The sequence below is a fragment of the Aethalodelphis obliquidens genome, unplaced genomic scaffold (assembly GCF_003676395.1).
Source record: "Aethalodelphis obliquidens isolate GAN/ISIS:26980383/991018 unplaced genomic scaffold, ASM367639v1 scaffold13, whole genome shotgun sequence".
In the NCBI taxonomy this organism is placed as follows: domain Eukaryota; kingdom Metazoa; phylum Chordata; class Mammalia; order Artiodactyla; family Delphinidae; genus Aethalodelphis; species Aethalodelphis obliquidens.
In genome coordinates, this window is record NW_020837957.1 from 4,866,501 (window position 1) to 4,892,736 (window position 26,236).

A 26,236-nucleotide genomic window follows, 5' to 3' on the forward strand; every position below is an offset into this window, starting at 1 on the left:
AGAGAGAGTGAACCAAGTGTTGAAAGTTATCAAAGAGGAGGAAGGGTGGGAGCATCTGTGTAGGGCTTCCCATGGAGACATAGCAGGGGGTAACGTATAAAGGCAAGAGTATACCACTAAAAAATTGTTTAAGCAAATGGGTGTTTGTAAATCTGTTTGAGTTATTTGAAACTAGATTTTAGAGAAACGTATCACAGCCCAAAGAGTGGACGTGGAGTAACCAAGATGGCAAATGACTTTTCTCTATCTTGTCCTGCTTGGAGCATGGTTTGGACCAAAATATTCTCATGGGTTCAATTTAGCCCACTACCTGAAATCTCTCAAGATATTCCTTTTTCATATTTACTTTGTGTTAAATTCTCCATTTTCACTGTTCTTAGAGATCTTTCTGCTCCACTCCACTGCCTGCTCAAATCTCTGTGGAGGGATTGCTTTCCATTTGCAATTCAATTGCTCTTGTTTACGCCCTTGCACTTGCCTTGGCTTCAGAGACGGATGCTAACCTCAGAAGTAGCACATGGCTTGGCCCTGATTTATTTACCACATGTGCTGTTTCACAGAATCCTAGAATCTTGGGATTTAGAGTTGAAAGAACCCTCGAGGTCAGTTAGGTCAGTTAAACTGATCTTCTGCTTAATTTAGGATGTCCTCTTTTTTCATATTGGTGATTCCCTCCTCTTTAACCCAGTGGTTTTTTCCTTTACCTTGAAGGTACATTCATCTCAGGAGAACTGACTTCCATTTCTCAATATTCATATTTTTAATCATTTGTACCCATCTTTTTTTTGTCACTTGGACATATGGGCCTTTGACTTACCTTTTCTCGTCTACCCATAGTAGTTTTATCTGTCTTTTGTTAGATAACACTGAGGTTAGAACTTTAAGTGATTTTATGACAGTTGAATGTCAAAGATTGTCTCTAATATTAGCCCTTAAGTTGCTCTAAGCAGAAATGGTTTGACATTCCTGGTCATGAAATTTTACGCTTGACACTCATACAGATTCAGCTAATGATTTCTCTCCCATAGAGGCTTATGCTGCAAGTGGGCACCATTAAAATTTCAGCTTCACTTGCAATTTATCCTGTGAACAAAATATGACTCTAGAATTTGATTCTTAGCTCTGTGATAATCTGGTAGGTTGTAGAGGCAATGAGTGACAATGAGAGGCAATGAGGCAATGAGTGTTCCCTTTAAATTTCTTACCAATATGTAATTGACTGAAGACATTTAGCACCATGGAACACGTCCACTGGCTTTGACATTGAGCACACCCAAGTTTCCAAATCCTGATTATGTAGTCAATGTCTGGGTATCTAGTTTGTGGAGTGTTCAGATCTTTGCTCAACACGGTGGACTGTAACGGACGAGCGGGGTCTTTGGAGACAGTGAGACCTGGGCTCGGCTCTTAGCTTTGCCATCACCAGCTCCACGCTTTTTGTAAATCACTTAACATTTGTCAACCTCCTTGTCCTCAGCTGCAAAACAGGTATAATCACATGTACCCTCTGCCTTGTGTGAGGATTAAGTGAGATCATGCATATAAAGTATCCAAAGATTACCTGGCACATGGTAGGTGGTTAATAAATGTCAGGCCCCCTTTCCTTCTGTTGCCTGTGCTTTTTTCCTTTTATGCATCTGGACTAGCAGAAAAAAAGTTCTGAGCTTGACTCCTGGCTCCCTGTAATCCTGAACGATTGAGAGCACTTTCAGAATGTCTTCTGTACACATTTCTTACTTCTAATTCCTGGCTGCAAGGGTAAATACTACCACTGGTGGGAAGAGAAGGGGAAGAAAAGAAGTGAATGTTTAGAAATAAAAAAAGAGAGACAAAGGCGAGAGAGGCAGGAAGAGGAAGTGACAAAGGAAGAGAATAGAAAGGTGTACCTGATGGAGGATGTAAGTTTTATAGAGAAATCATAACCCTTCACAGAGCCAGGCAACCGCATGATGCAGAGCAAAGAGCACAGGCTATGTGATAAAACAGAGCTGTGTTCAAAGCCTGGCTTCTCCGATGATTGGTTCTGGAACCTTGATCAAGTTCCTTAACTTCTCAGTACTTCAGTTCTCAAAGGAAGAAAACACAGCAGCAAAATTTACTGAGTACTTACCATGTGTCAGCACTCTTCCGTTCATTTACATTCTCACAACAGCCCCATCTGATGTGTAGAATTACTGTCCTCATTTGACAGATGAGGAACCTGGCTTGAGGACATGGTAAACATTTGTTCAGGATCACAGAGCTGGGATTTGCCCATAGACAGTCTGGCTCTGGAGCTCACACTTTAACCACTGCACTGAAGCTAGTGCATCACGGGGCTGAGGAGGACGGGAGATGTAATTGAATGGGCCCACAAAGGGCCTGCCCATAGTATGTGCTGGGACATGTGCTCCCTCCCTGTCCTTCTTTCTCTTCTCCCCTTTCTGGCTGTTTGTCTTCTGCTCTCCAGATGGGACTTAGTTTCTGGAGATTTCCATCTGGTTAAATGGAACTTGCTGCTCCAAAAGGAACCCCAAGATAGCCTCACCCTAATATACTCTGAATGTCACTGTTACACAAGTAAAATTGGTGCAATTGAAGCCGTTTTCAGGGATTGCTTCTGCTGATTCCACCCCTGGCTGTAAATCAAAACAAATCTGACAGTGGGAGAAATAAAACTACTTGACCCATTCATACACACACACACACACACACACACACACACACACACACACTCTTAGACACAGGAGTTGATTATTCAGTTTCTTTTCAAGTATGTTCTATTGACTTTCTCAAATTAAATTAGGTAATATTTGACCATCGTCTTATGGATTGGTGATTATTTCTTCTATGAGTTCAGCCTGTGTTTCAGCATCAAGTAGATAATATTGCCTGGTTTTTTCATTTGCTTATTCATCATTTAACAAAGAGTAACTGGGAGTCTGTTACATTCTAAGCATTGTGCTAGGTATGAGGAGTATTAAGATGAATGAGATAGGCCTCCTTGCAAATAGATTATTGTCTAGTGATCATAAAACCAAATAATTATACTCCAGCATAAGTTCAGGAACGGAGATGAACACAAAGTTCATCATTTGTATTTTGTATTTTTACAGGATCAAAAAAATGTTTCCCTTATGATTTATGTTTATTTTTCTATTGAGAATTCTTTCTGCATTCCAATAAAAAAGAATTAACCAGACGTACTTTCTTTGAGTTGTTTTACTAATACACGTTTTAAGAGTAAGTTAAGAATCTAATTTCCTCGTCATTTTTTAAAATTTGTCTTCAAGGTAACCTTGTTTTTTCTGACTTCTGTAGTCAGAGATATATACATGTTCATTGTGTAACAGCAGAAAAAGGAAGATACTGGGACACAAAGAAAATTGAAATTATCCTATAATCCTACTCCCCCTGAATTATTTAATGAATAACCAATTGACTTCCAAAGTCTTCATATTGTATAGATATATATGTATATATGAAACTGTTTTTTTTCCCCTTCAAAACAGAGCCTACTGGAACATTAGATGTCTGGTACATGAGACAGCACATTGACTACAATAGACAACAGATTTCTCTTTTCTGGAAGGTAAGTTTGCAGTGTCCACTTAAAATTCAGGAGAATTATAGATTTGGGTTTTTTGTTTTGTTTTTGTTGAGGTATAATTGACATATGAAGAGAATTACATATTTGAATGATAAGTTTCAAGGCCAGAAAAAGACCTTCTGTTTCCATAGTGACTTTGGTATGAGCCTTCAGAGTCTGTGTTGGAGCTCATTTTCTCAGCCAGATCCTCATGATGCTTGATTCTGTGTCATTTATTTTTCCCAAACAAGGGTGAGAACTCTGACTTCCTGCCTCCACACAATCACATCTTTCCCTCACCCACTTCCAGTCAGATCAAGGTTCCCTCCCATCCCCGAGCATGTCCACCCTTTGACCCCACTCAGTACACCTTCTCTTCTGATTCATACAATATGCCCAACAGTGACCATGCAACCTCACTTATTCATTTGTGGGGAAATTAAAGCTGTGGATGTTTAAGAATATGGTTTCTTGCAAATCAAAACTACAATGAGGTATCACCTCACACCAGTCAGAATGGGCATCATCAAAAAATCTACAAACAATAAACGCTGGAGAGGGTGTGGAGAAAAGGGAACCCTCTTGCACTGTTGGTGGGAATGTAAATTAATACAGCCACTATGGAAAACAGTATGGAGGTTCCTTAAAAAACTAAAATTAGAACTACCATATGACCCAGCAATCCCACTACTGTGCATATACCCTGAGAAAACCATAATTCAAAAAGAGTCATGTACCAGTGTTCATTGCAGCTCTATTTACAATAGCCAGGACATGGAAGCAACCTAAGTGTCCATCAACAGATGAATGGATAAAGAAGATGTGGTACATATATACAATGGAATATTACTCAGCCATAAAAAGAAATGAAATTGAGTTATTTGTAGTGAGGTGGATGGACCTAGAGTCTGTCATACAGAGTGAAGTAAGTCAGAAAGAGAAAAACAAATACCATATGCTAACACATATATATGGAATCTAAAAAAAAAGGTTCTGAAGAACCTAGGGGCAGGACAGGAATAAAGATGCAGATGTAGAGAATGGACTTCAGGACACAAGGAGGAGGAAGGGTAAGCTGGGACAAAATGAGAGAATGGCATGGACATATATACACTACCAAATGTAAAATAGATAGCTAGTGGGAAGCAGCTGCATAGCACAGGGAGATCAGCTCGGTGCTTTGTGACCACCTAGAGGGGTGGAGTAGGGAGGGTGGGAGGGAGACTCAAGAGGGAGGAGATATGGGGATATATGTATATGTATAGCTGATTCACTTTGTTATGAAGCAGAAACTAACACACCACTGTAAAGCAATTATACTCCAATAGCGATGTTAAAAAAAAAACCAAATGGAAAACAATATGTTTTCTATGGTCATTGAAAAGGGAAAGGATGGAAAAAAAGCTGCTCTACCTCAGGAATACTAATAATAGTAGAAAATAATAGGAATAGGAAAAGAAGGCAGCCCTTACGAATAGTAGTAAAAGAGTAGTAAACTGGACAACCTTCCAGAAAACAATGAGGCCTAATGTTATTACAAAATGTAAAAGTTTTACAGAGTACTGAAAGCTGGCATTATCGTTTCACTTAATCCTTACAAAAACTCTAAGAGGTACATACTAGAATCCCCACTAACACATGAAAACACTGAGAGTCCAAGAAAGGAGGTTCTTCTCAAAGTCACCCACCTACTAAGTGCAGAGCTGGGGCTGAAACCCATCCAGCGCTCTTTCTGCTACAGCATGACTCATCTTTGTCCCAAAAAATAACTATTTGAATTGAGCTACTGATTGGCATGTTCATAAGAAGAGGTTTTATTTCCCAAAACTTACATCCCTTTTACGACAGTTCTTCCAGTTAAGGGCAAATAAACAGTTTTGGAATTATGAAGCTGATGAGCATGAAACCAGAAGTCAGACTAATGAAGTCCTCTGGTGGGGTTAGCTGGATAGATTTTGATAATTGCAATCTTCTTCAGTTTTAAGAAATGAGCTCTTGCTCCCTCTTTCCCTTTCTCTCTCTCTCACACACACACAAAATGTCTGGCATAAGAGGAGTCTACTATAAATAGCTTGGTGAGTCATAATCAAGTTCTTCCCTTCGAAACTAAAGCTGCAGCTTAAAATTTATCTTAAAATAAAGCATTGTTAATAGCAAGATTATTCCTAAAGCAAGGCGTTTAGAGCAGCCATGATTTGTAAATAGTATAGAAGAACCCAGCTCAATTCCTGGCTATTGGTTTTCATTTTCAGAAGTAAGCAACTGGTTAAAACGAATATTCTTCCTCCCATAAAGATCACTCCTCCCAAAATGTACTTTACAGTTATCTGAAAAGATACTCTGTTCTGGTCCCATTTCACTCCTCTCTACTCTAGGGTTTCTCTCGGTAGAATGAGGGTAATGAGCCTGGTACCTGCAAAGCTGACAAGGCCATCATAGCGCCCAGTCAATGAGAAGACACAAACGCAGAAAAATCACGGGGGCCACCAAGGAAAAATTAAATGATACTGCATCATGATTTTTATCCTAACAGGGTAAGCAATGTGCCTGGTGCTATATCTGTGTATACTGTCACAGAGAGAATTTAGAACAGGCACGAGCAGGGTACCCTGAAACCAACGTCAGAGCAAAGTCAAAATAACTATTTGTTAGCCAACAGGTAATGCTTAGCAAGCTTGCGTATGCAAACTCCTCTCTGCTACTCATCTTGATCCTGTCGCTATTCCTCACGAAGCTTAGATTCTAAAATGAAGCCTTGAAATTCAAAGAGGCTTTAAAGCTCTGCTAGTCCACGCTTTCTCTCATAAACATTGCTCCCAGCCCAGCCAGGACAGACAGATATCTGGGACCTTCTGGGACAGGGAGAATCGCTTTGGAGGAAGCCCATGCCTCAATGGCATCTCTTATTGAGAAGTTAGAAAATCTTTCCTTTTGTGGAGCCAGAATTGTGGGCCCAAGAAGATGCTTTGGGCTGGAATCGATTTGAATAAGAAACCAAAAATGTAAATACTAGAAGCTTCTATAACCTTGTGCCAGATGGTAGTCGTGACAGGGCACCTTCAAAACCTTCAGTGATGGTCCAGCCTGAGAAAGGAAAGTTGGACCCAGTCTTCAGTTTTATAGGGTCATTGCAGGATTTAGTCCTTCTCTGTCGAATCCTGGGCTTCTTCAACTGCCTCTCCACCCACCTGGGAGAGGCAATTAAACCCCGGCTGGAGTTGCTGAGATGAGCAGTCCTGCTCTGGACCCCAGAACCACGGATCCCAGACCTCTAGAGCCAAAGGGCATTTAAGCAGCATGCAGTTCTAACACTCATTTTACAAACACGGAAACTGAGGTCTAGGGAGGGGAAGTGATTTCCCATGAGAGGATTCCATGATGTGGTGCTTGTGCTGGAAGCCTTTCCTGGGCGGAAATACTGCCCTCTGGAACCACCCCTCTCCCACTCATCCGCCTGGGGATTCCTCTTGCCCCCCTTAGGCAGGCTTGGGAGTCTCACATACAGGGCTGTGCTGTGACACAAGGAACTCATCTAAACCTCAGGCTAGAAAGAAACACTGTAGCCGGATCAAGTGCTTTGTGGTGGGGCCTCAGTCAGACCACACTGGGGAAAGGAAGCAAAGACGTGTGTGGTGGCTGATTTTTCTTTTTTCACTTTGATCAATACTGGGAAACCAGATAAGGGGGACGCCCTGCCACTGCAAAGGGGAATTTGGGGCTTTGGCACCAGAGGAAGCCCCAAGTAAAACCCCATCAGCCTGTGAACAAAGAGAGAACACGTTTCTCTTGCAGATAGGGAGAAGTGAGATGACCTTTCATTTTTGTAGGATGTTTACACTAGGGGAGAACAGCTTGGTGCTGAATGGGTGCAGCCCCGGTGTGTGTGGAGGGAGTTGAGGATGTGTGAATGTGCGTGTCTGGAGTGGTGTGTGTGCATGTGTGTTGTATATGTGAGTGAGTGCACATGTGTGTGAATGCGTGGGAGTTTTGTATGTGTGGGAGGGATGTGAGTGTGTGGGTGTGTATATGTGAGTACGTGTGTGTGTGTGCGGGCATGTATGTTATGCATGTATGTGTCTTAGTATAATAAAATACCATAGACTAGGGGCTTATAAATAACAGAGATCAATTTCTCACAGTTCTGGAGGCTGGAAGTCTGAGATCCAGCTGTCAGCATGGTTGGGTGAGGGCACTCTTCTGTGTCGCCGACTTCTGTTGTATCCTCACGTGGTGGAAGGGGCTAGACGGCATTCTGGGGTCTCTTAGAGAGTGCTAATCCCACCCATGGGGGCTCCACCCTCAGGGCCTAATCAACTTGCAGAGGCCCCACCTCCTGACACCATCACATTAGGTGTTAAAGTCCAACATGTGAATCACCCTCCGCAGTGAGTAAGTGTGAAGGTGTGTGTGGGATACATGTGGGTATAAGTGTGGGTGTATATGTGTGGGTGTTTGAGTGTGAATGTGTATGAATGTATCTATATGCGTGTGATTTATGAAGGTGGGTGTGCGAATATGTTGAGGGTAAAGGAGACCTTTGATGTTCTGGTTCCCACATAGTTACTCATTTTCCCACACCTTGGTTTCTCCGAAAAACTCCATTTCCTCAAAAATATCCTGTACTATTTTTTGCCATAGTTGCTTTTTAAAAATTTTTTAGTTTTAAATTTTTGGCCACACCACGTAGCTTGCAGGATCTTAGTTCCCCAACCAGGGATCGAACCCATGCCCCTGGCAGTGCAAGCCAGAGTCGTAACCACTGGACCGCCAGGGAGGTCCCCATAGTTGCTTTTAAGAGAAAAAATACTTTCTATGTTGAAGCCAAAAAGTAGAACCTAATCTATGAATCAAGCAAAAACACCTGGGTGTTGTTAAAACAGTAAATGCAATAGCAGGTAGAAACTGTTGCTGTGTTACCAACAGCCTCAGTGTTGGGTTGGAGCCCTTTAAGGGGTGGGGGGAGGAGTGTCACCAATTCTTTCCCTCAGATTCCCTCTATCATCTCCTTCTGCACAAACTTTCATACCGTTTCCTTTGCTTTGACAAAGCATTTCAATCCATGATTCCAGCACACTTTTCCTTCAGTTAATACAGCTTCTATCCTTTAAGAAGAAAGTCACTTCGCATATATATGGGGATGATGTATGAAAAGATATGACGATGGGTTAAAGCCACATTAACCTTTCCAATTTCCTCTGTAAATTTCTTCAGTGTCCTCTCACTGTCTCGATCATAGCAAGTCACAAACTTTCTGAAATGGTGGTTTGGGCCATGGGTCTGGAAGAGAAATACCTGTGTGCAGATGGAGCTGAATTCACTCCTTCATTCACTCACTCATTCATTTATTCATTCAAGCAAACACATACATGAAAACCCCTCTTTAGGCCTAGAGCCCGTGCTGCATGTGGGGATATGGAAGTGAACAAGCCAGGTCCAGGCTCCATGCCCTTGAGCTCACAGTCCAGCAGGAGGACAGAAATAGCAAGGAGGTGGTGAGGGCCCTCAGGTTCAAGGAGGGGTTCAAGGTTCGGCTGGGGGGGATGATGGCCAGGCAGGGGAAGGAGTGAGGAGTCGGAGAGGACCTTTCAGAATGTAATACTGCAGATTTCAGCATCGTCCATTCTCCATGCAGCTGACTAACTTTGTGAACCATAGAACAAAGTGGAGCTCAGGCAATGAGTGAGTCACTGCAGTTAAAAGATGGAGCATCAGAAGGACAAAGGGCATAGGAGAGTCTACACATCGAAAGATAGGCCTGACAGTCAGAATCCCACGTGAGTTTCTGCTTTTTAGTTTCTTAATTGGTTGGAAGGATTTCGAGGTGTGGGTAAAGTGAGTCCACAGTCGAGTTGCTGAGGGTTAAATAGGGTGAAGTTTTTGTTTGTTAGCTTGTTTTTTTAAACAATTTTAAGGATAAAATCTTTTGGAATAGTTTAAATCTTTAGAAAATATCACGTATAAACTGCCCCTTAAATTGTTAGTATTGATTCTGTCCAGGTGTTATTAAAGTTTTCTGACCCTAAAAAAAAAGAGAAGTTAATACTGGAGCTCCCCAGAAGAACAAGTTAGTCAGGACAAGGATGGGAGAACATTTGACAGGAGAACCCCTGGGGACATGACTTTGGCTTGAAGGATCACATTAGTGAAGTGCTATCCCATAGAAATATAAAGCAGGCCACGGATGCAAGCCACGTGCATAATTTAAAACTTTCTTGTAGGGCTTCCCTGGTGGCGCAGTGGTTGGGAGTCCGCCTGCCCATGCGGGGGACGCGGGTTCGTGCCCCGGTTCCTGGAAGATCCCACATGCTGCGGAGCGGCTGGGCCCGTGAGCCATGGCCGCTGAGCCTGTGCTCTGCAACGGGAGGGGCCACAGCGATGAGAGGCCCGCGAACAGCAAAAAAAAAAAAGAAAAAAAAACTTTCTTGTAGCCACATTTTAGAAAGTAAAAAGAAACAGGGGGACGATTTTAATAATATATTTTACTTGCAGATATATTTGGAATGTTATCATTTCAACATGTAATTGATTTTAAAAATATGAATGAGCTATTTTACATTCTTTTTTTCCTACTATGTCTTTGACAACTGGTGTGTCTACTAAGTGCCAGTATGGCACAGTGGCCAGGGGCTCACCCTCCAGATAGCAGCCCGTCTCAGGTCAGGAGAGCCCCGTTTTGAAGGCTGCAGAGCTCCCTCCTGTAGTGGACAACAACCAGTGTCCTGAGCCTTAACAAGCAAGATAGAAGAGAGATAGGGAATCTTTTGGTTCCAAAGGTGGGGAAAAAACTGGGTGTTTTATATTCACTTGTTCAATGAAGTAATTCATTTGGATAAACAGCTACCCTCGAACCATAGAAGTCAAGAAGAAAGAGAAAAGAGCCAGCCCCGTACACCAGTTTACAGCACAGCCTCAGACTGTTGAGACCAGAAGCGGCTTATTCAGTACATTCACTTGGTCTCTTTCTCCCTGTCTTTGTCTTTGGTGAAAGAAGAATATTCCAACCTGTATCACATTGCACTGAAGGGATGAATTCTTTGGCCTCCTCATATGAAAGGGATTCAGTAAAAGTAGACAGTATTATTTGTAACCTGGTTTATATTGATGGAGGACAAAGGTCTATTGTAAATCCCCAGGGAAGATTGGCTTCCAGGAGCCTGAGGCCCTTATATAATTATAGGAGGTATCCAACCTCAGAATCAATGTTTAAATACAAAAGCAGCAGATGGGAAGATTAGTTTTGCTGCAGTATTCAACTCTCTCTCCTTCCCTTTCCCAACCCTGTCTCATCACAGGCTGGCACAGCATTTCTGGAGATATTTTCAGACAGAACAGGTTGCTTTCCCTTGCTTACTAGTCACACATACTGTACCAGATGCAATGCAGGGAATTTGGGTTGGATAGCAGAATGTGGTCAGTGACAAAGATAAGAGTAAGTAGCAGAGAATTAACAGAAGATAGAAAACAGAGATGGAAGGGGAGTTAAAGCTTTGCTCTTAAAAAGTTTCCATTATTTTGCTGTTTTCTAGCTGTAAAACAAGATAGACATCATTATGCCCGGGTAACGACCAGGAGGTATGACTATCAATTAAATCAGTTCAGAGTAGCGGAACACCTGGGGGATGCCTACTACGTGCCAGCATGCCAGCAGTTAAGACTTCATTCTCCAGATAGAGCAGCTGTGCTAGCTGGGTTCAAGCTCCAGCTTTACCACTTACTTTGTGTTCCTGAGCAAGGCGCTTAAACTCTCTGTGCCTTACTTGCCTCATGAGTACCGTGCAGATAATAAAAGTATATATAACATGAGGTTGGTATGAAAATAAGAATTGTGAAAAGTGTTTGCCAGGTCATTCTTAGGAGGCGGACACTGGTCATGACACTGAGGATGCAAAGACGAACTGACAGGCTAGTGGGGAGATAGGTCCACAGATGGAAATTTCCAGTACAGTGATTTTTAAAACTTCCAGGTGAGGATTGTCTTCACTTTGGACTGGGGTTGCTGAAGGCAGTCATAAGTTCTGAAGTCAAGGTACCCAGACTTAAACCCACAAATTGCATATACTTTGTAATCAACTGTATGGCACTGGTGAAACTTCCATAGAGAGCTGTGGTATAAGCCAGGTCAAGATTAATAGAAGAGCCATATAAGTATGATGGGAAAAGTGCCAATTATGATGATTTTTATATTAGAGTTAAGTGAGGGAAGAGTACCCACCAAGTGTCTTCATATCTCTCATGCACCAAACACTCTTTTGAAACAGTTTACTTCCCTTAGCTCATTGAATCCTCCAATAAGCCTATGCTGGATATAGAATTATCCTCATTTTACAGATGAGGAAATTGAGGCTCAGAGAGGTGAAATAACTTGCCCAAGGTCATGTGGCTGCTAGGTTGTGGAGCAGAAAAGCAAAAGATCTTCCCGAATAACAAGAACCAAGTCAGCAGTGTTCCAAAACCAAAAAAAAACCCAAAAAATCTTCACAGATAAAGCTGTGACTAATAAGTATTCAAACTGCCCAGCTTTCCAACGGGTCTTGATTACAGACTCTCTTCTCTGATACAGGCTAAGCTCTAACAGTTTTTTAAAAGTTATTATTTGCATCAGGGGAAGTTCAGAAGTAAAATATTACTTTATTATAAGTACAGTCGTTTTTTCGAAGTCTTAAGAGGAAATGATTTATCAATTCACAGAAACACCTTTCCTATAATATACTTCAAAACACAAACGGGGCACGCATTCACAAATGCATCAGACTTTGTCCTTTCTTGGATTACATTCACCAAGTTATTTTTGACGCTGAAAGCCTTTTCAGGCAGCAGAATTCTTATAATGGTTTATGAGGGAGCTGTTCACTCTTTGCTTCTCAGACAAAGCGAAGTCAGAAAGGCTACGCTCACTAAGTTTAGATCATTTTCCACAGGGCAGAGCAGAAAGAAGACTGAAGGGAGAGAGGCAGTGGACAGCTTTTCCTTTTTAGTGTATTCTTACCAGTAGGAGAGGGTGACAACAACAGTAGGACCACTGGCTTGAAACCCACTCTCAGCACTGCCCAAGAAGGGACAAGAAGTACCCTGTCTTTGAGATGCTCCTAGGGACCCCAGACTCCGTCTGGATATCGCCCTCCTCTCTCATATCCACCAGGGGGCGCACTAAAATATCGCATTACTTTTCTGTAGGGAGTTTTTTTTGAATTAATTTTTTTTTTTTTTTTTTGCGGTACGCGGGCCTCTCACTGCTGTGGCCTCTCCCGTTGCGGAGCACAGGCTCCGGACGCTCAGGCCCAGTGGCCATGGCTCACAGGCCCAGCCGCTCCGCGGCATGTGGGATCTTTCCGGACCGGGGCACGAACCCGTGTCCCCTGCCTCGGCAGGCGGACTCTCAACCACTGCGCCACCAAGGAAGCCCTAATTAATTTTTTTTAACATCTTTATTGGAGTATAATTGCTTTACAATGGTGTGTTCGTTTCTGCTTTATAACAAAGTGAATCAGCTATACACATATGTTCCCATATCTCCTCCCTCTTGCATCTCCCTCCCTCCCACCCTCCCTATCCCACCCCTCTAGGTGGTCACAAAGCACCGAGCTGATCTCCCTGTGCTATGTGGCTGCTTCCCACTAGCTATCTACTTTACGTTTGGTAGTGTATATATGTCCATGCCAGTCTCTCACTTCGTCCCAGCTTACTGTTCCCCTCTCCGTGTCCTCAAGTCCGTTCTCTAAGTCTGCGTCTTTATTCCTGTCCTGCCCCTAGGTTCTTCAGAACCTTTTTTTTTTTTTTTTAGATTTGTAGGGATTTCTTGAGTCAGTTTCTTAACCTCTCTAAGCGTTAGCACCCTCATCAGAATGAGGAGTTATAAGGAATAAATACGACAGGATGTAGAGCTTCTGACTCATGGTATGGCCCAATAAATGATAGATTCCCCCTTCTCACCCACCCAAATAAACAAACACTAGAGTAAAAATAAATTTATCTGAGAAGACCCAGCTGGCTCCTCAGGCCAAGGTTTTTCTCGGTTCAGAGCTTCTCTCCTTCTGACTCAGGGCTCGTTGGCTCTGGAAAAAAAGAATTCTGGATCTCCACTCTCCCCAAATTGCTGACCTCATGCCCACTGTTGATGTTCCAGTTGCTTTGCAACTCTGGGCCAGAAGGGTGAATGGGGATCCAACTATGCAACATGGCGCTCGTACTCACCAGTTCATTGTCTCACGCTTGCCGTTAGAGGGAGCAGTGAGTCAGAGTGGAGGGGTCATGAATCCAGAAGTCAGGAGCCCTGGATTCCACTCTCAGCCCCTCTATCTGTCCCCTGAGTGGCCTTAAGCAAGTCATCTCTTGTCCCCAGGGCTTAGTTTCCCCGTTGATAAAATGAAACACTGAATTCATTGTTAATCTGTAGAACCCCTTCCTGTTCTGTTGTTCTGGGATGATAGTCCATTCCGTCAGGGCCAGGTGTCATCAAGGGGTAATGCATTATATACAGGATTCGCAAACTTGATGTGACTGGGTTTTTTTTAACCAACCTAATCACACTCTTTTTAGTTGCTTCAGGAGACTGAGTGCCCCTCCAGCTAAATACCTATTTTCCCACTGGCTCATTGAACTCATTGAATCTTTTATTCTATGGACCCTGCTGGACAAGTTAGACCCATTTTCCAGTTTGGTTAAGGAGACCAGTTATCTGAGAGATGTTTATAGCCAAACTGGAGCTTGACATTTTATACAAGCGTAACTCAAGGGATACCATATTTATTTGTCTAACTCCTTGGCCCCATCCTCACCTTCTCACTGATATTTGCAACTCAAAACTAATGCAAGGTGGGTCCAAGCCCTTCCCTGCCCTCTGGGAACATTTACTCATCTTTCCAACCCACACCTCTGTTTACTGCATCACTGGGATCAGCTGGATTTCCACAGCGGTCTCTAGGTAGGTTCATTGGATCCAAGAGGACTTGACGTTTCCTCCCTTCTGTCAGCACTCTACCGCTGGATTGCATGAGATTGATGAGGTGTCTGTGAACAATAATGAGCGTGTGGTAATGCAGGCTGTTTCCCTATTGCCCCTTGGGTTCCTGGCAAGAATGGGGAGCTTTGTGAGCCCAGTTAGCTCTTGGGGAGTGCCTTTGGGTGGGGTGCCTGGGATGGGAGTCCCTCTGGAACTGCACAAGGGACAGGGAGGGAAGAATGGAGAGAGAGCTGAGGGAATGGTCTTCCCTAGCCAGCTTTTGCTTTAATTTATCTTGTTTTTTCTCCTATGACAAAGGGCATGTTTATTAATAACAGTTCAGAACATCACAATGTCAAAAGCACTCACTTGTTTTAATCCACACAACGGGCCTATGAGATCAGCTGATGGATGTTTGCAGCGCTAACTTTCTTAGTTCTTGCCAGGACACAGGATGTCTTCTAGGGAACGGCTGAACGTGCGCCCAAAAATGCCCCCAACAACATGGCATTCACCCAGTGTGTTTATGACCCAGTCTTGGGCCTTGTGGATCCAGAAGGGTACCTAGGGCATGATCTGCATTATTCAAGCTCCTAGAGCCTGAAATATAAAAAGCTGGATGTTCATGCATTAATTTATAGTGAGAATTGCAGCTGTTGGGCCAACCAGAAGGCTTGAGTCAGCAGATAGGAGCATCCTCTCCCAGCGTGCTAATTATTTCAGAAGCCAAATTATAATCAGAAGGCCAATTTTTTCACTTTAAGTGAAAAATACAAATTTTAAGTGAACCAGATGTTCACGTTAGCCCAGCCTCTCCTGACAGATAAATGACGATAAATGACATAGGAAACCAAATTATTAAAAGATTGCTTAGGGAGCAGAGAACCAGAGAAAGGGGCATTTGCCAACCCTAAGGTGTGTCTTTCAGCGGCTTGAGGCCACCCCACACCCCATGGAAGGAAGAGTCTTGTCAAGAAAACTGTGATGCTTAAGGCTGGTGAGCAATGCCTTTCTCTCCCTGCACTAGGCATGGACAGGCACTGCCAACACAGGCCTTGGCAACTCCCCATTTCCAATGCTTCTGCTTCCCATGGTCCTTGTCCAAACAGGGTTACAGTACAAATAATTAGTTTTCTGCTTACTTTCTGGGATTGTTCCCAAGCCATCTCAATTGGAATTCTTGCAGTTCCAAAACTTGTTAGTCACACATTTATAAACAGTGTCTTAGTTTCCTAGCACAGATGGCTAATCCAATTCACTAAGTATGGATTTTACTAGTTTAGCTCTTAGAAAGCTTGTTTTTGATTTCAGGAGCAGCATTGCACTTTCTATGTAAAAATATATACATGTGTGTGTTTCAGAAATTTGGAAATGGAGACTCAGAGGGTCTGAATGCCTTGCCCAGGGTCACACAGCTGGTGATTGGTAGAGCTGGAACTCAAACCCAGATCTTCTGAGTCCAGATCCCTCACTTGTTCCATTGAATGTAATTGAGTTTTCTCCTATTAGGAAGTGTCACTTTGAAGCAAGAAAGGAAAATCAATATGTTTTTAAGAATTAGCTTTAAAAAATGTTAACTGATTTTTTCTTCTAAGTGGCGGGGCTGGGTGGAGACATGAAAGTGTGCAGTGGAGGAGATGAGAAGATGTAAATAAAAAGGTCACTCCAGTGTAGCCACCTGCTGCTGGTAGTCATGAGGTCCTAGCATAGAGCATCCAGTGACCTTGTCTGAGAGTACATAGTAAGGAGATGTGTTTTGTTGCAGAATCTGAGTCTATCAGAGGCAAAAGGAAAAATCCTCCACTATCGAGTGACCTTGCAGGAGGTAGCAGGGGGGAAAGCCACACTACAGAACATCACAGAACACACCTCCTGGACCTGGGTCATTCCCAGCACTGGGAACTGGGCTGTGTCCGTGTCTGCAGCTAACTCGAAAGGCAGTTCCTTGCCCACTCATATTAACATAACGGACCTGTGTGGGGCAGGTAAGTACCAAATTTTCTTTAATATTACTTGAAGGAAATTGTTTTACTAATCTCTTATCTCCCTCAGGTCCAGCTCAGGGCCTGGTATGAGTAACACAGGAGTTTAGAATTTGGAGTCAACAGCCTTCAGAGGCCGTCTGAAATTTCCATTTAGCCAGTGAGTGTCCTTGGACAAGTGAATTAACACCTCTGAGCTTCAATTTCCCCCTCTCTAAACTAGGGATTTTATTACCTGAATTACAGGTCATTGTGAGATTAAATACAGAGACTAATACGTAGCAGGTGCTTAATAAATACTAGTCAAGGAAATATTCATTACATTAAATTGAACGCTATTATCTGGCTCATTTTTCCAGAAGCAAGAATAATGTGTTGTCAAGTTCTAGAAAAACCATACCTATAGTCAAAGTATGTTTTAAAACCAATAGTCTTAAAATGAAATTCTGGCTGTTATGGAACTATAGTACAATTTTGCTATATAATACAGCTCTTTATTACACAAATTTAGATATGTATCCAATTATCTACACTGAAAACCTCCCAACTAGCTATACACATTTTATAGTTGCATCCCCTGAAAACTAACTTAGGATGTAAGCCCGTAATTCATCAAAAAAAATAGATATTAAAGCTATTTCTCAAGATCTGTATAATAAAAGTATTTCAAGTCAAGATCATTGGCCTAACTTTTTCAAAAAATGCCTGATAGAATAAAACTCTATAATTAGATCCTTCCTTAAAATTCAGTGTAACAGTTTATCCACATGGGGGTCTAGCAATTATCATTTTGAAGAAGGTTCTACCAAAAATGATTATCTTATAGACACTGTCGAACCTTGGTTATATGTCATTTCAGTCGTACATCTGTAAATGTAGAGGTAATATAGTAGATAAAAATACAAATAAATATTGATATAACCTTGGGTTGGCATATGAGTTAGGAATCGCTCTTAGGAGTAAGAGTTGCTCTTACCAAAGGCCTGACTACAGTGACTTATTTATTCTCTTGTATTAAAGAAATTTGGAGGTGGACAGCCCAGGGTTAGTGTGACAGCTTCATAACATTGTGAGGACTCCAGGCTCCTTCCTTCTGTACCCACTGCCAAGTTGACTTCCATCCACAAGATGGAAGTGGTCCAGGATGGCTGCTGGAGCTCTAGCTGTTTCCTTCTAGGCAACAGAAAAGAAGAAGGGAGAAGCCTCAACTCTCCCTCTTCAGGAGTTTTGCCCCAGGTCACACAACAACCCTTGCAGTCATTGACCCTAACTGGTCACCTGCTCACACCCAACTGCAAAGGAGGCTCAGAAATACATTGTTCCCTTGCTAAAGAAGCTGAGGAGAGAGTATTTGGTAGGTAACTGGTAATCTCTGCCTCATGTGGGGAAGGCATGAAACCTGAAGGAAAAGATGGATTAACTATAGGGAAAAAAATCTCAAACTTTATGCATAGTAAAGTAAAAAAATTTAAAACACCATAAATAAGGCTTTAAAATGCAAAGAGCAATTTAAGAAAAGTGTATGCTACATTTTTGGTGAAAAGAGGATTGATTATCTGTATATATAAGTTTTCAAATAATACGAGATCATGGGATATGAACAGGCTACTCAAAACATAAATATAAAATAAAAGTAATAATAAAGATATGAAATTTTTAGCCTAGTTAGCAATCAATGAGATGCAAATTTTGAAAAAACATGAGAAATCAAACCAGACCGAGAAAGAGTAAGTAGAATTAGCATAACCTATATTGGTGAGAGTGTGGGGAAAATATACCCTTGTATACTGCTGGCAGGTGTGTAAATTGGTACAACTTTCTTAAGAGAAAGTTGGCAATTGGTAACACTAACAAACTTTAAATATGAACATATCTTTCGATCAAGAAATTTTGCCATTAGAAATGTGTCCTCGGGACTTCCCTGGTGGCGCAGTGGTTAAGAATCCACCGGCCAATGCAGGAGACACAGGTTCAAGCCCTGGTCCAGCAAGATCCCACATGCTGCGGAGCAACTAAGCCTGTGCACCACAACTACCAAGCCTGCGTTCTAGAGCCCTCGAGCCACAACTACTGAGCCTGCGTGCCACAACTACTGAAGCCCACATGCCTAGAGCCTGTGCTCTGCAACAAGAGAAGCCACCCCAATGAGAAGACAGCACACCTCAATGAAGAGTAGCCCCCACTCAATGCACCTAGAGAAAGCCCATGCACAGCAATAAAAACCCAATGCAACAACAACAACAACAAAAGAAATGTATCCTAGCAAATAATAAGGCATGAGCTTAAAAAAATGTAAGCACAAAAATGTTTGTTGAAATGTTTTTGAAATAATGAAACACCTCAATAATGAAACACCTCAAAGCCTAAATATTTAATAATAGAGAATGGATTGGTTAAATATATCACGACCCTCACCCACCTTAATCCCACTCCAGCATTAAAGTGATATTGTAGCTATGTTTTTATTAGCATGGAAATATGCACATAATAAGTGAAAAAGTAGGCTTTCAAAAGTATACATGGTATGATGTCATTTAAAAAATATATTTACACAAATACACATTTTAACATAGTAAAAAAAATCTAGGAGAATGTACATGGAAATATTAACAGAAACCATATCTACAATATCGTATTACAGGTGATTTTTATATTTAAATTTTTTTTCTTCAATGAATAAGTACTATGTATATAAGTTTTTTGTTTTTTGTTTTTTGTTTTTTTGCGGTACGCGGGCCTCTCACTGTTGTGGCCTCTCCCGTTGCGGAGCACAGGCTCCGGACGCGCAGGCTCAGCGGCCATGGCTCACGGGCCCAGCCGCTCCGCGGCATGTGGGATCTTCCCGGACCGGGGCATGAACCCGTGTCCCCTGCATCGGCAGGCGGACTCTCAACCACTGCGCCACCAGGGAAGCCCTGTATATAAGTTTTAAAGGGAATTCTGTTGGGGGGAAATTGAGATCTTACCACTGTTTAGTATCCTGCTCTTGTTAAGATGTAGTATGTCAAAATACGTTACTTCTTTAAACCTCACTGCAGATGGGTCTTGAGGATATAAGCTTCTTGAAGTTTCTGGGCCTATTCCAGCTTCTTTATTTAGATTTGGAAACAGCTTCTCAAAATGACACATTCATTATTTTAGAGTTGGCCTCTACATTATTGATTCAACAAAAATTTATTGAGATTACTATATAAGGTAACTGGAATTCACAAGAGGTAAAAAATACAGTCAAGGTCCTACAGTTATATTTTGATATTTTGTCCAGTGGGAGGGATAGACATATAAACAAGTAAACTGCAGTACAGGATAAGTGTAATATTAGAGGTGTGCACAGGGCACTCTAGGAACAGAGAAAAGCTGAAGCATGGGCTTAGAGAGGAGGCTACATGTGAACAGAAACGGAGAGACAAGATGGTGTTAGCCAGGCAAAGTAGTGCAGGTGTGCGAGCGTGAGCGTTTGCTTTAAAGTGAGGTCTGAGCAGGCATATAAGTTGAAAAGGAGAAATGGGGTGGGAAAGAGTTGAAGGTAAAGGGGAAAGGGGATCATTAATGGAATGAAGTTCCTGGGGAGCTGAAAGATGATGGGATCCAATAGCAAAAAAGATGTAAGAGACACACTTCTTCCTCTCATAATGGAAGGTGTTAAATAAGGGTGAGGCTCAATAAGGAGGAGTGTGGAGGGGTGGTAAAGTAGGATATTGAAACAGTTCTCTAGAACTGAGCTGTGACTAAGAGGGTCCTACTCCCAGAAATCTCAAGAGCCTATTGTCTCTCCTAATGCCACACCTAAACCATCCAATAAGAGTAGTTGTGCACCCCAGCGAGACCTGGAGGACAGATTTGCAAACCACATGGTCCCATCCTGGAGCCCTCTTGTCTTATGCAAATTCTGCATGATCTGTAGGAATAGCATACCATGATTTTTGTCTCCGTCTCTTTCAATATATGTTCACACTACTCACATAAATAGCTTTCCTTCTAGGAAGAGAAAAATAACACCCCAAGAGGCAGAATTATGTTGATTTTGAGAAAGTAGGGACAACTTTGTTGTAAAAGGTATATGCCACAGCATTGCATATCAAGAAGCACTAGAATGATTTTGTTGGTTTATGAAGAAAATTGAATGTGTGCTAAACCCACCAGGCAACAAGTAAAACATATTTAATATTTCAGACCAGTCCCTATGCTCAAGAATTCTTGAAACTATGGCAAGAAACAGAAAGCAGTACAGCCATAAATAGAGGCCCACACAGATGTCAGAGACTGAGGCCCCAGGAGGTGATGTAACTTGGCCAAGATCATATACACAATTAGTGGCAGAGCTGGACTGAAAAACCAAGCCACCTGTCTCTTAGGTGGGCACTTTTTCCAAATACCTTATGACTCCATAACTCTATTTAGAAGTTCTCAGTGAAAATGGAAATGGGAAGTCAAATGATAGAGGCTAAAGGAATAACTTTGAAAGGTGTCAGAGAGGTGAGTTGTTAGCAGAGTTCTAAAGGAGAGAGCATGCCCTGGCAAACATGATGGAGAGGAAATTCAGGCTGGTCCTGCCAAGTGTGGTGACTCAGAGGCTGGGCAATGCCAGGTTGATTTACTTAGCTAACTGCAAAGAGAGCAGTGGTTAGAAAGGCTCTTTGGCTATTTTAGCCCATCATCTGGCAAAGGGTCTTGCAAACCCTAGGTGCTCAATACATATTACTGAATGAATACATTTTATTCCCCAAAAGAAAACAAAACAAAAGCAAACTTGTGACATAGCCAGAAAATAAGATACCAAGGCAAATGAAGATAAAGAACCAGGGCTGGGGAATTCGAGTTCCTGGCAAGGGAGCCAACACACAGGTTCCAGGCTCTCACCACCAAACCTTCCCTGAAGATAACCACAGGAGAGACAGAACTGGATGGCTGAGTGCCTGTGGATGGGTAATAGTGATGAAGCGGGAGGGCTGAGGTAGCACTTGCTGGTTGCACTCCTTTTTCTTCCCCTTGTTGCCCTGAGATGTCCATCACCTGGGCATTTTTACTATGGGCAGGAAAGTCTGGAGGGCAGGGCAGAGTAACTTCAAGGAAGCCCTGGAACCTGACAAAGAGTGCCTGTGATTTTCTTCTGCCACCCATCCCATGGCCTGGCAATTATAAAAGAGAATAACAGCCCTACCCCTCATGAAGAGCAGTGCCATCCACAGAGACATGGGTAGGTTCTGGAGCTGCCAGGTACACCTACGGGGAACAGGAAACAGGCAGAGCTTAGGGTGAATCACTACAGGCTCCCTGGCTTTCCTCTCTGAAAAGCTCTTCCACCCCACCTAAACTTACCTGGAGAAGCATGAGCTCTGGCTAAACTTTCACTCCTCCCCCAACAGAAAAATAAAGGCCAAGGCTGCTGATCAATCCAAGAAAATAAAACATGATCCCAAAGGAGAAAATTAGTAGAAATCTGAGGGGCACAAATTCTGAGAAAGAAAGGCAGCAAATGGGACTACCTGTATGGTAGGAAGTATAACCAGCACAACAGAAAGAGCAAAAGTTTAGAATAAGCATAATAAGTATCCTTAGAAAGATAAGAGAGGATGCTAGGAACATAAATCAGAAATAAGTGGTTGTGGAAAAGGCCCAAATAAAGAGATTCAGTATGGAAAGTTCAGTTGTTGAAATAATGAACTCACCCAATGGGTTGGATTGCAGAAAGGACTCATCTGAAGATTGAAAGAGTACATGGAAGATTGGATGAGAAACTCTTTGAAAAGTCATCAAAAGGGGAAAAGAATTTGAAAAGTGAGAAGACTTAAAACACTGAAAGAATAAAAAGAGAAGTAATGACAACCACCTAAAAGGAGTCCCAATAAGAGAAAAAAAGTAAATGAAAGGGAAAAAGTATTCTAAAATATTTATCAAGAATCTTATAGAATGTACTACTCTGATGCTGGATGTCAATAGTGGGAGAGGCGATGTGTGTATGGGGGCAGGAGTGTGTGGAAAATCTCTGTGCCTCCCACTCAATTTTGCCATGAACTTAAAACAGCTTTAAAAAATAAAGTCTATTTAAAAAGAAAGAAATAATAGAAGGAAAGAATACGAGTGCAGAATGATCAAGCAGGTGTTGCTCCCAAAAATACAAAGATAGATCAGTATCAGAAAAATGCATCATTGTAATTCATTACTTTAATACTGAAAGAGAAAAAAAAAGGATATGTTCTTAACAGATGTAGAAAAATATTCAGGGCTTCCCTGGTGGCGCGGTGGTTGGGAGTCCGCCTGCCGATGCAGGGGACGTGGGTTCGTGCCCCGGTCTGGGAGGATCCCACATGCCGCGGAGCGGCTGGGCCCGTGAGCCATGGCCGCTGAGCCTGCGCGTCCGGAGCCTGTGCTCCGCGACGGGAGAGGCCACAGCAGTGAGAGGCCCGCGTACAGCAAAAAAAAAATATATATATATATTTAGTAAAGCAAAGCTTTTAGTAAATAAATAGTTTTTGTTGTTGTTGGGTGTTTTTTTGCGGTACGCGGACCTCTCACTGCTGTGGCCTCTCCCATTGCGGAGCACAGGCTCCGGACGTGCAGGCTCAGCAGCCATGGCTCACAGGCCTAGCCGTTCTGCAGCATGTGGGATCTTCCTGGACCGGGGCACGAACCCAGTCCCCTGCATCGGCAGGTGGACTCTCAACCACTTCGCCACCAGGGAAGCCCAAATAAGTAGTATTTTATAAAAAATAAAATCTATTTGAAAGCTATGAAGAAAAGAAAACTTTTTAGCTTTGCTAAGACTTTCTACCAAAAACATGCAGCAAGCATCATCATAATAAAGATATGTAGGAACATTCTCTTTAAAATTACAAGATAAAAGCAAAAAAAAAAAAAAAAAAGCATAAGATTTAATTCAAAGATTGAAAAGAGAAGATATTTTAAGTGTACAGCTAATAAGATTATTACATGGAAATTTTAACAAGGGCAATAGACAAATTATTAGAACTCATTAGAGAGTTTAGCAGGTCTGCCAGAATAAGAATAACATACACAAATTAATACTGGAAAAAGCAGTAGAAAATAAGATGCCATTTAAATTGCAAACTAATAGTATAAAGTGTCTAGGAATTAACCTAAAAAAGAATGCATTAAAACTTTAAGGACGAATTTTTGAAATTCCATTAAAAGATATAAAAGGAGACCTAAATAATTTCAAATAGACAGCATATTTATACATGGGACAATTTAACATTGTCTAAATTGAGCTATAAACTTAATATAATTCCAATAAAAGTACCAGCTGAAATTTTTGAGGACTCTGATAAACTGATTCTAAAAGCTATATGGAAGAATAGAGTTTCTTGAATACCCAAGACCACTTTGTAAAAAGAAGAGCAAAATGAGGAGGGACTTTAACCACCGAATAGTCAGGTGTCACAGAGCCTTGTAATGTAACCAGTGTGTTCTGGTGAAGAAGCTGACCTAGACATAAACCCATGAATGTGTGGAACTTGGTGTGGGACAGGGATGAAACCACATTTGGAAAAATGGACTCACTGTGTGGAAAAAATAATAAAGTTTATTCCCTTAAAAAAAATACGCTTTAGCTAGATTTGGATTAAACACCTAAATGTGAAAGGTAAAACCAAAAGCCAATGGGTGGAAATGTAGTTTAGTATCTTTGTGACCCCAGAATGGAAGGATTTCATAAACAAGACTCAAAATACACAAACTGTGGATAAACTTACCCACATCAAAGTATGTTTGTGCAACAAACACATCACAAAGTTTTCAGAGATTGAAAGAGTGGCGTGAGATATATTTGGTGTTGAAAACTAACAAGTGATTAATATCTAGAATATAAAAGCTATTTCTGCAAGTCAGGAAGAAGACAGGAAACACAACAGAAAAAATGAGTGAAGTATGAGAAGGGGAAAGTCACACAGCTAGTAATATGGGAAGAGAAGCTCAGCCTCATAAGAAATCAGAAAATGAAAATAAAACCACAATTAAATACCACCTTACATGTACCGGATTGGCAAAATGAGAAAGTCAGAAAATACCAAGTGCTGGTGGGGAAATGAGAACTTCTTATGCTTTTCTTGTTGGAGTGTCAACTGACTGACTATTTTAGAGATCACCCTGGCTGTATTTAGTGAAATAGGTGAATTTAGTCTATAATCAAGAAATTCTGTGCATTTAGAGAGAGAGAGAGTCACTCTTTTTTTTTTAATTGGAGTATAAAATAAATGCAGAGGAAATAGGCAAACTACCTGAAAAAGAATTCAGAGTAATGATAGTAAAGATGATCCAAAATCTTGGAAATAGAATAGAGAAAATACAAGAAACATTTAACAAGGACCTAGAAGAACTAAAGAGCAAACGAACAGTAATGAACAACACAATAACTGAAATTAAAAATACTCTGGAAGGAATCAATAGCAGAATAACTGAGGCAGAAGAACGAATAAGTGAGCTGGAAGATAGAATGGTGGAAATAACTGCCACAGAGCAGATAAAGAAAAAAGAATGAAAAGAATGGAGGACAGTCTCAGAGACCTCTGGGACAATACTAGGCACACCAATATTTGAATTACAGGCATCCCAGAAGACAAAGAAAAAAAGAAAGGGTCTGAGAAAATATTTGAAGAGATTATAGTTGAAAACTTCCCCAACATGGGAAAGGAAATAGTTCATCAAGTCCAGGAAGCGCAGAGAGTCCCATACAGGATAAACCCAGGGAGAAACATGCTGAGACACATAATCAAACTAACAAAAATTAAACACAAAGAAAAAATATTAAAAGCAGCAAGGGAAAAGCAACAAATAACATACAAGGGAATCCCCATAAGGTTAACAGCTGATCTTTCAACAGAAGTTCTACAGGCCAGAAGAGAGTGGCAAAATATGTTTAAAGTGATGAAAGGGAAAAAACCTACAACCAAGATTACTCTACCCCGCAAGGATGTCATTCAGATTCGACAGAGAAATCAAAAGCTTTACAGACAAGCAAAAGTTAAGAGAATTCAGCACCACCAAACCAACTTTACAACAAATGCTAAAGGAACTTCTCTAGGCAGGAAACACAAGAGAAGGAAAAGACTTGTAAAAACAAACCCAAAACAAGAAAATGGTAATAGTAACATACATATCAATACTTACCTTAAGTGTAAATGGATTAAATGCCTCAAACAAAAGACACAGACTGGCTGAATGGATACAAAAACAAGACCCATATATGTGCTGTCTACAAGAGACCCACTTCAGACCTAGGGACACATACAGACTGAAAGTGAGGGGATGGAAAAAGATATTCCATGCAAATGGAAATCAAAAGAAAGCTGGAGTAGCAGTATTCATATCAGATGAAATAGACTTTAAAATAAAGACTATTACAAGAGACAAGGAAGGACAATATATAATGATCAACGGATCAATCCAAGACAAAGATATAATAATTGTAAATATCTATGCATCCAACATAGGAGCACCTCAATACATAAGGCAAATGCTAACAGCCATAAAAGGGGAAATCAACAGTGACACAATCATAGTAGGGGACTTTAACACCCCACTTACACCAATGGACAGATCATCCAAACAGAAATAAATAAGAAACACAAGCTTTAAATGACACATTATACCAGATGGACTTAGTTGATATTTACAGGACATTCCACCCAAAAACAACAGAATACACTTTCTTCTCAAGTGCACACAGAACATTCTCCAGGATTGATCACATCATGTGTCACAAATCAAACCTTGGTAAATTTAAGAAAA

At 41.5% G+C, this 26,236-nt stretch overlaps 1 protein-coding gene across 1 annotated transcript in view; it reads left to right on the forward strand.

Moving 5' to 3' along the window:
• The window catches only part of IL12RB2 (interleukin 12 receptor subunit beta 2), a 67,859-nt gene that overhangs the window by 18,402 nt on the left and 23,221 nt on the right, over nt 1–26,236 (forward strand). The window contains exons 7-8 of the mRNA XM_027114026.1: nt 3,492–3,571; nt 16,273–16,492. Of these exons, the coding sequence (XP_026969827.1) occupies nt 3,492–3,571; nt 16,273–16,492 (300 nt within the window). The remainder of the gene's footprint in view (nt 1–3,491; nt 3,572–16,272; nt 16,493–26,236) is intronic.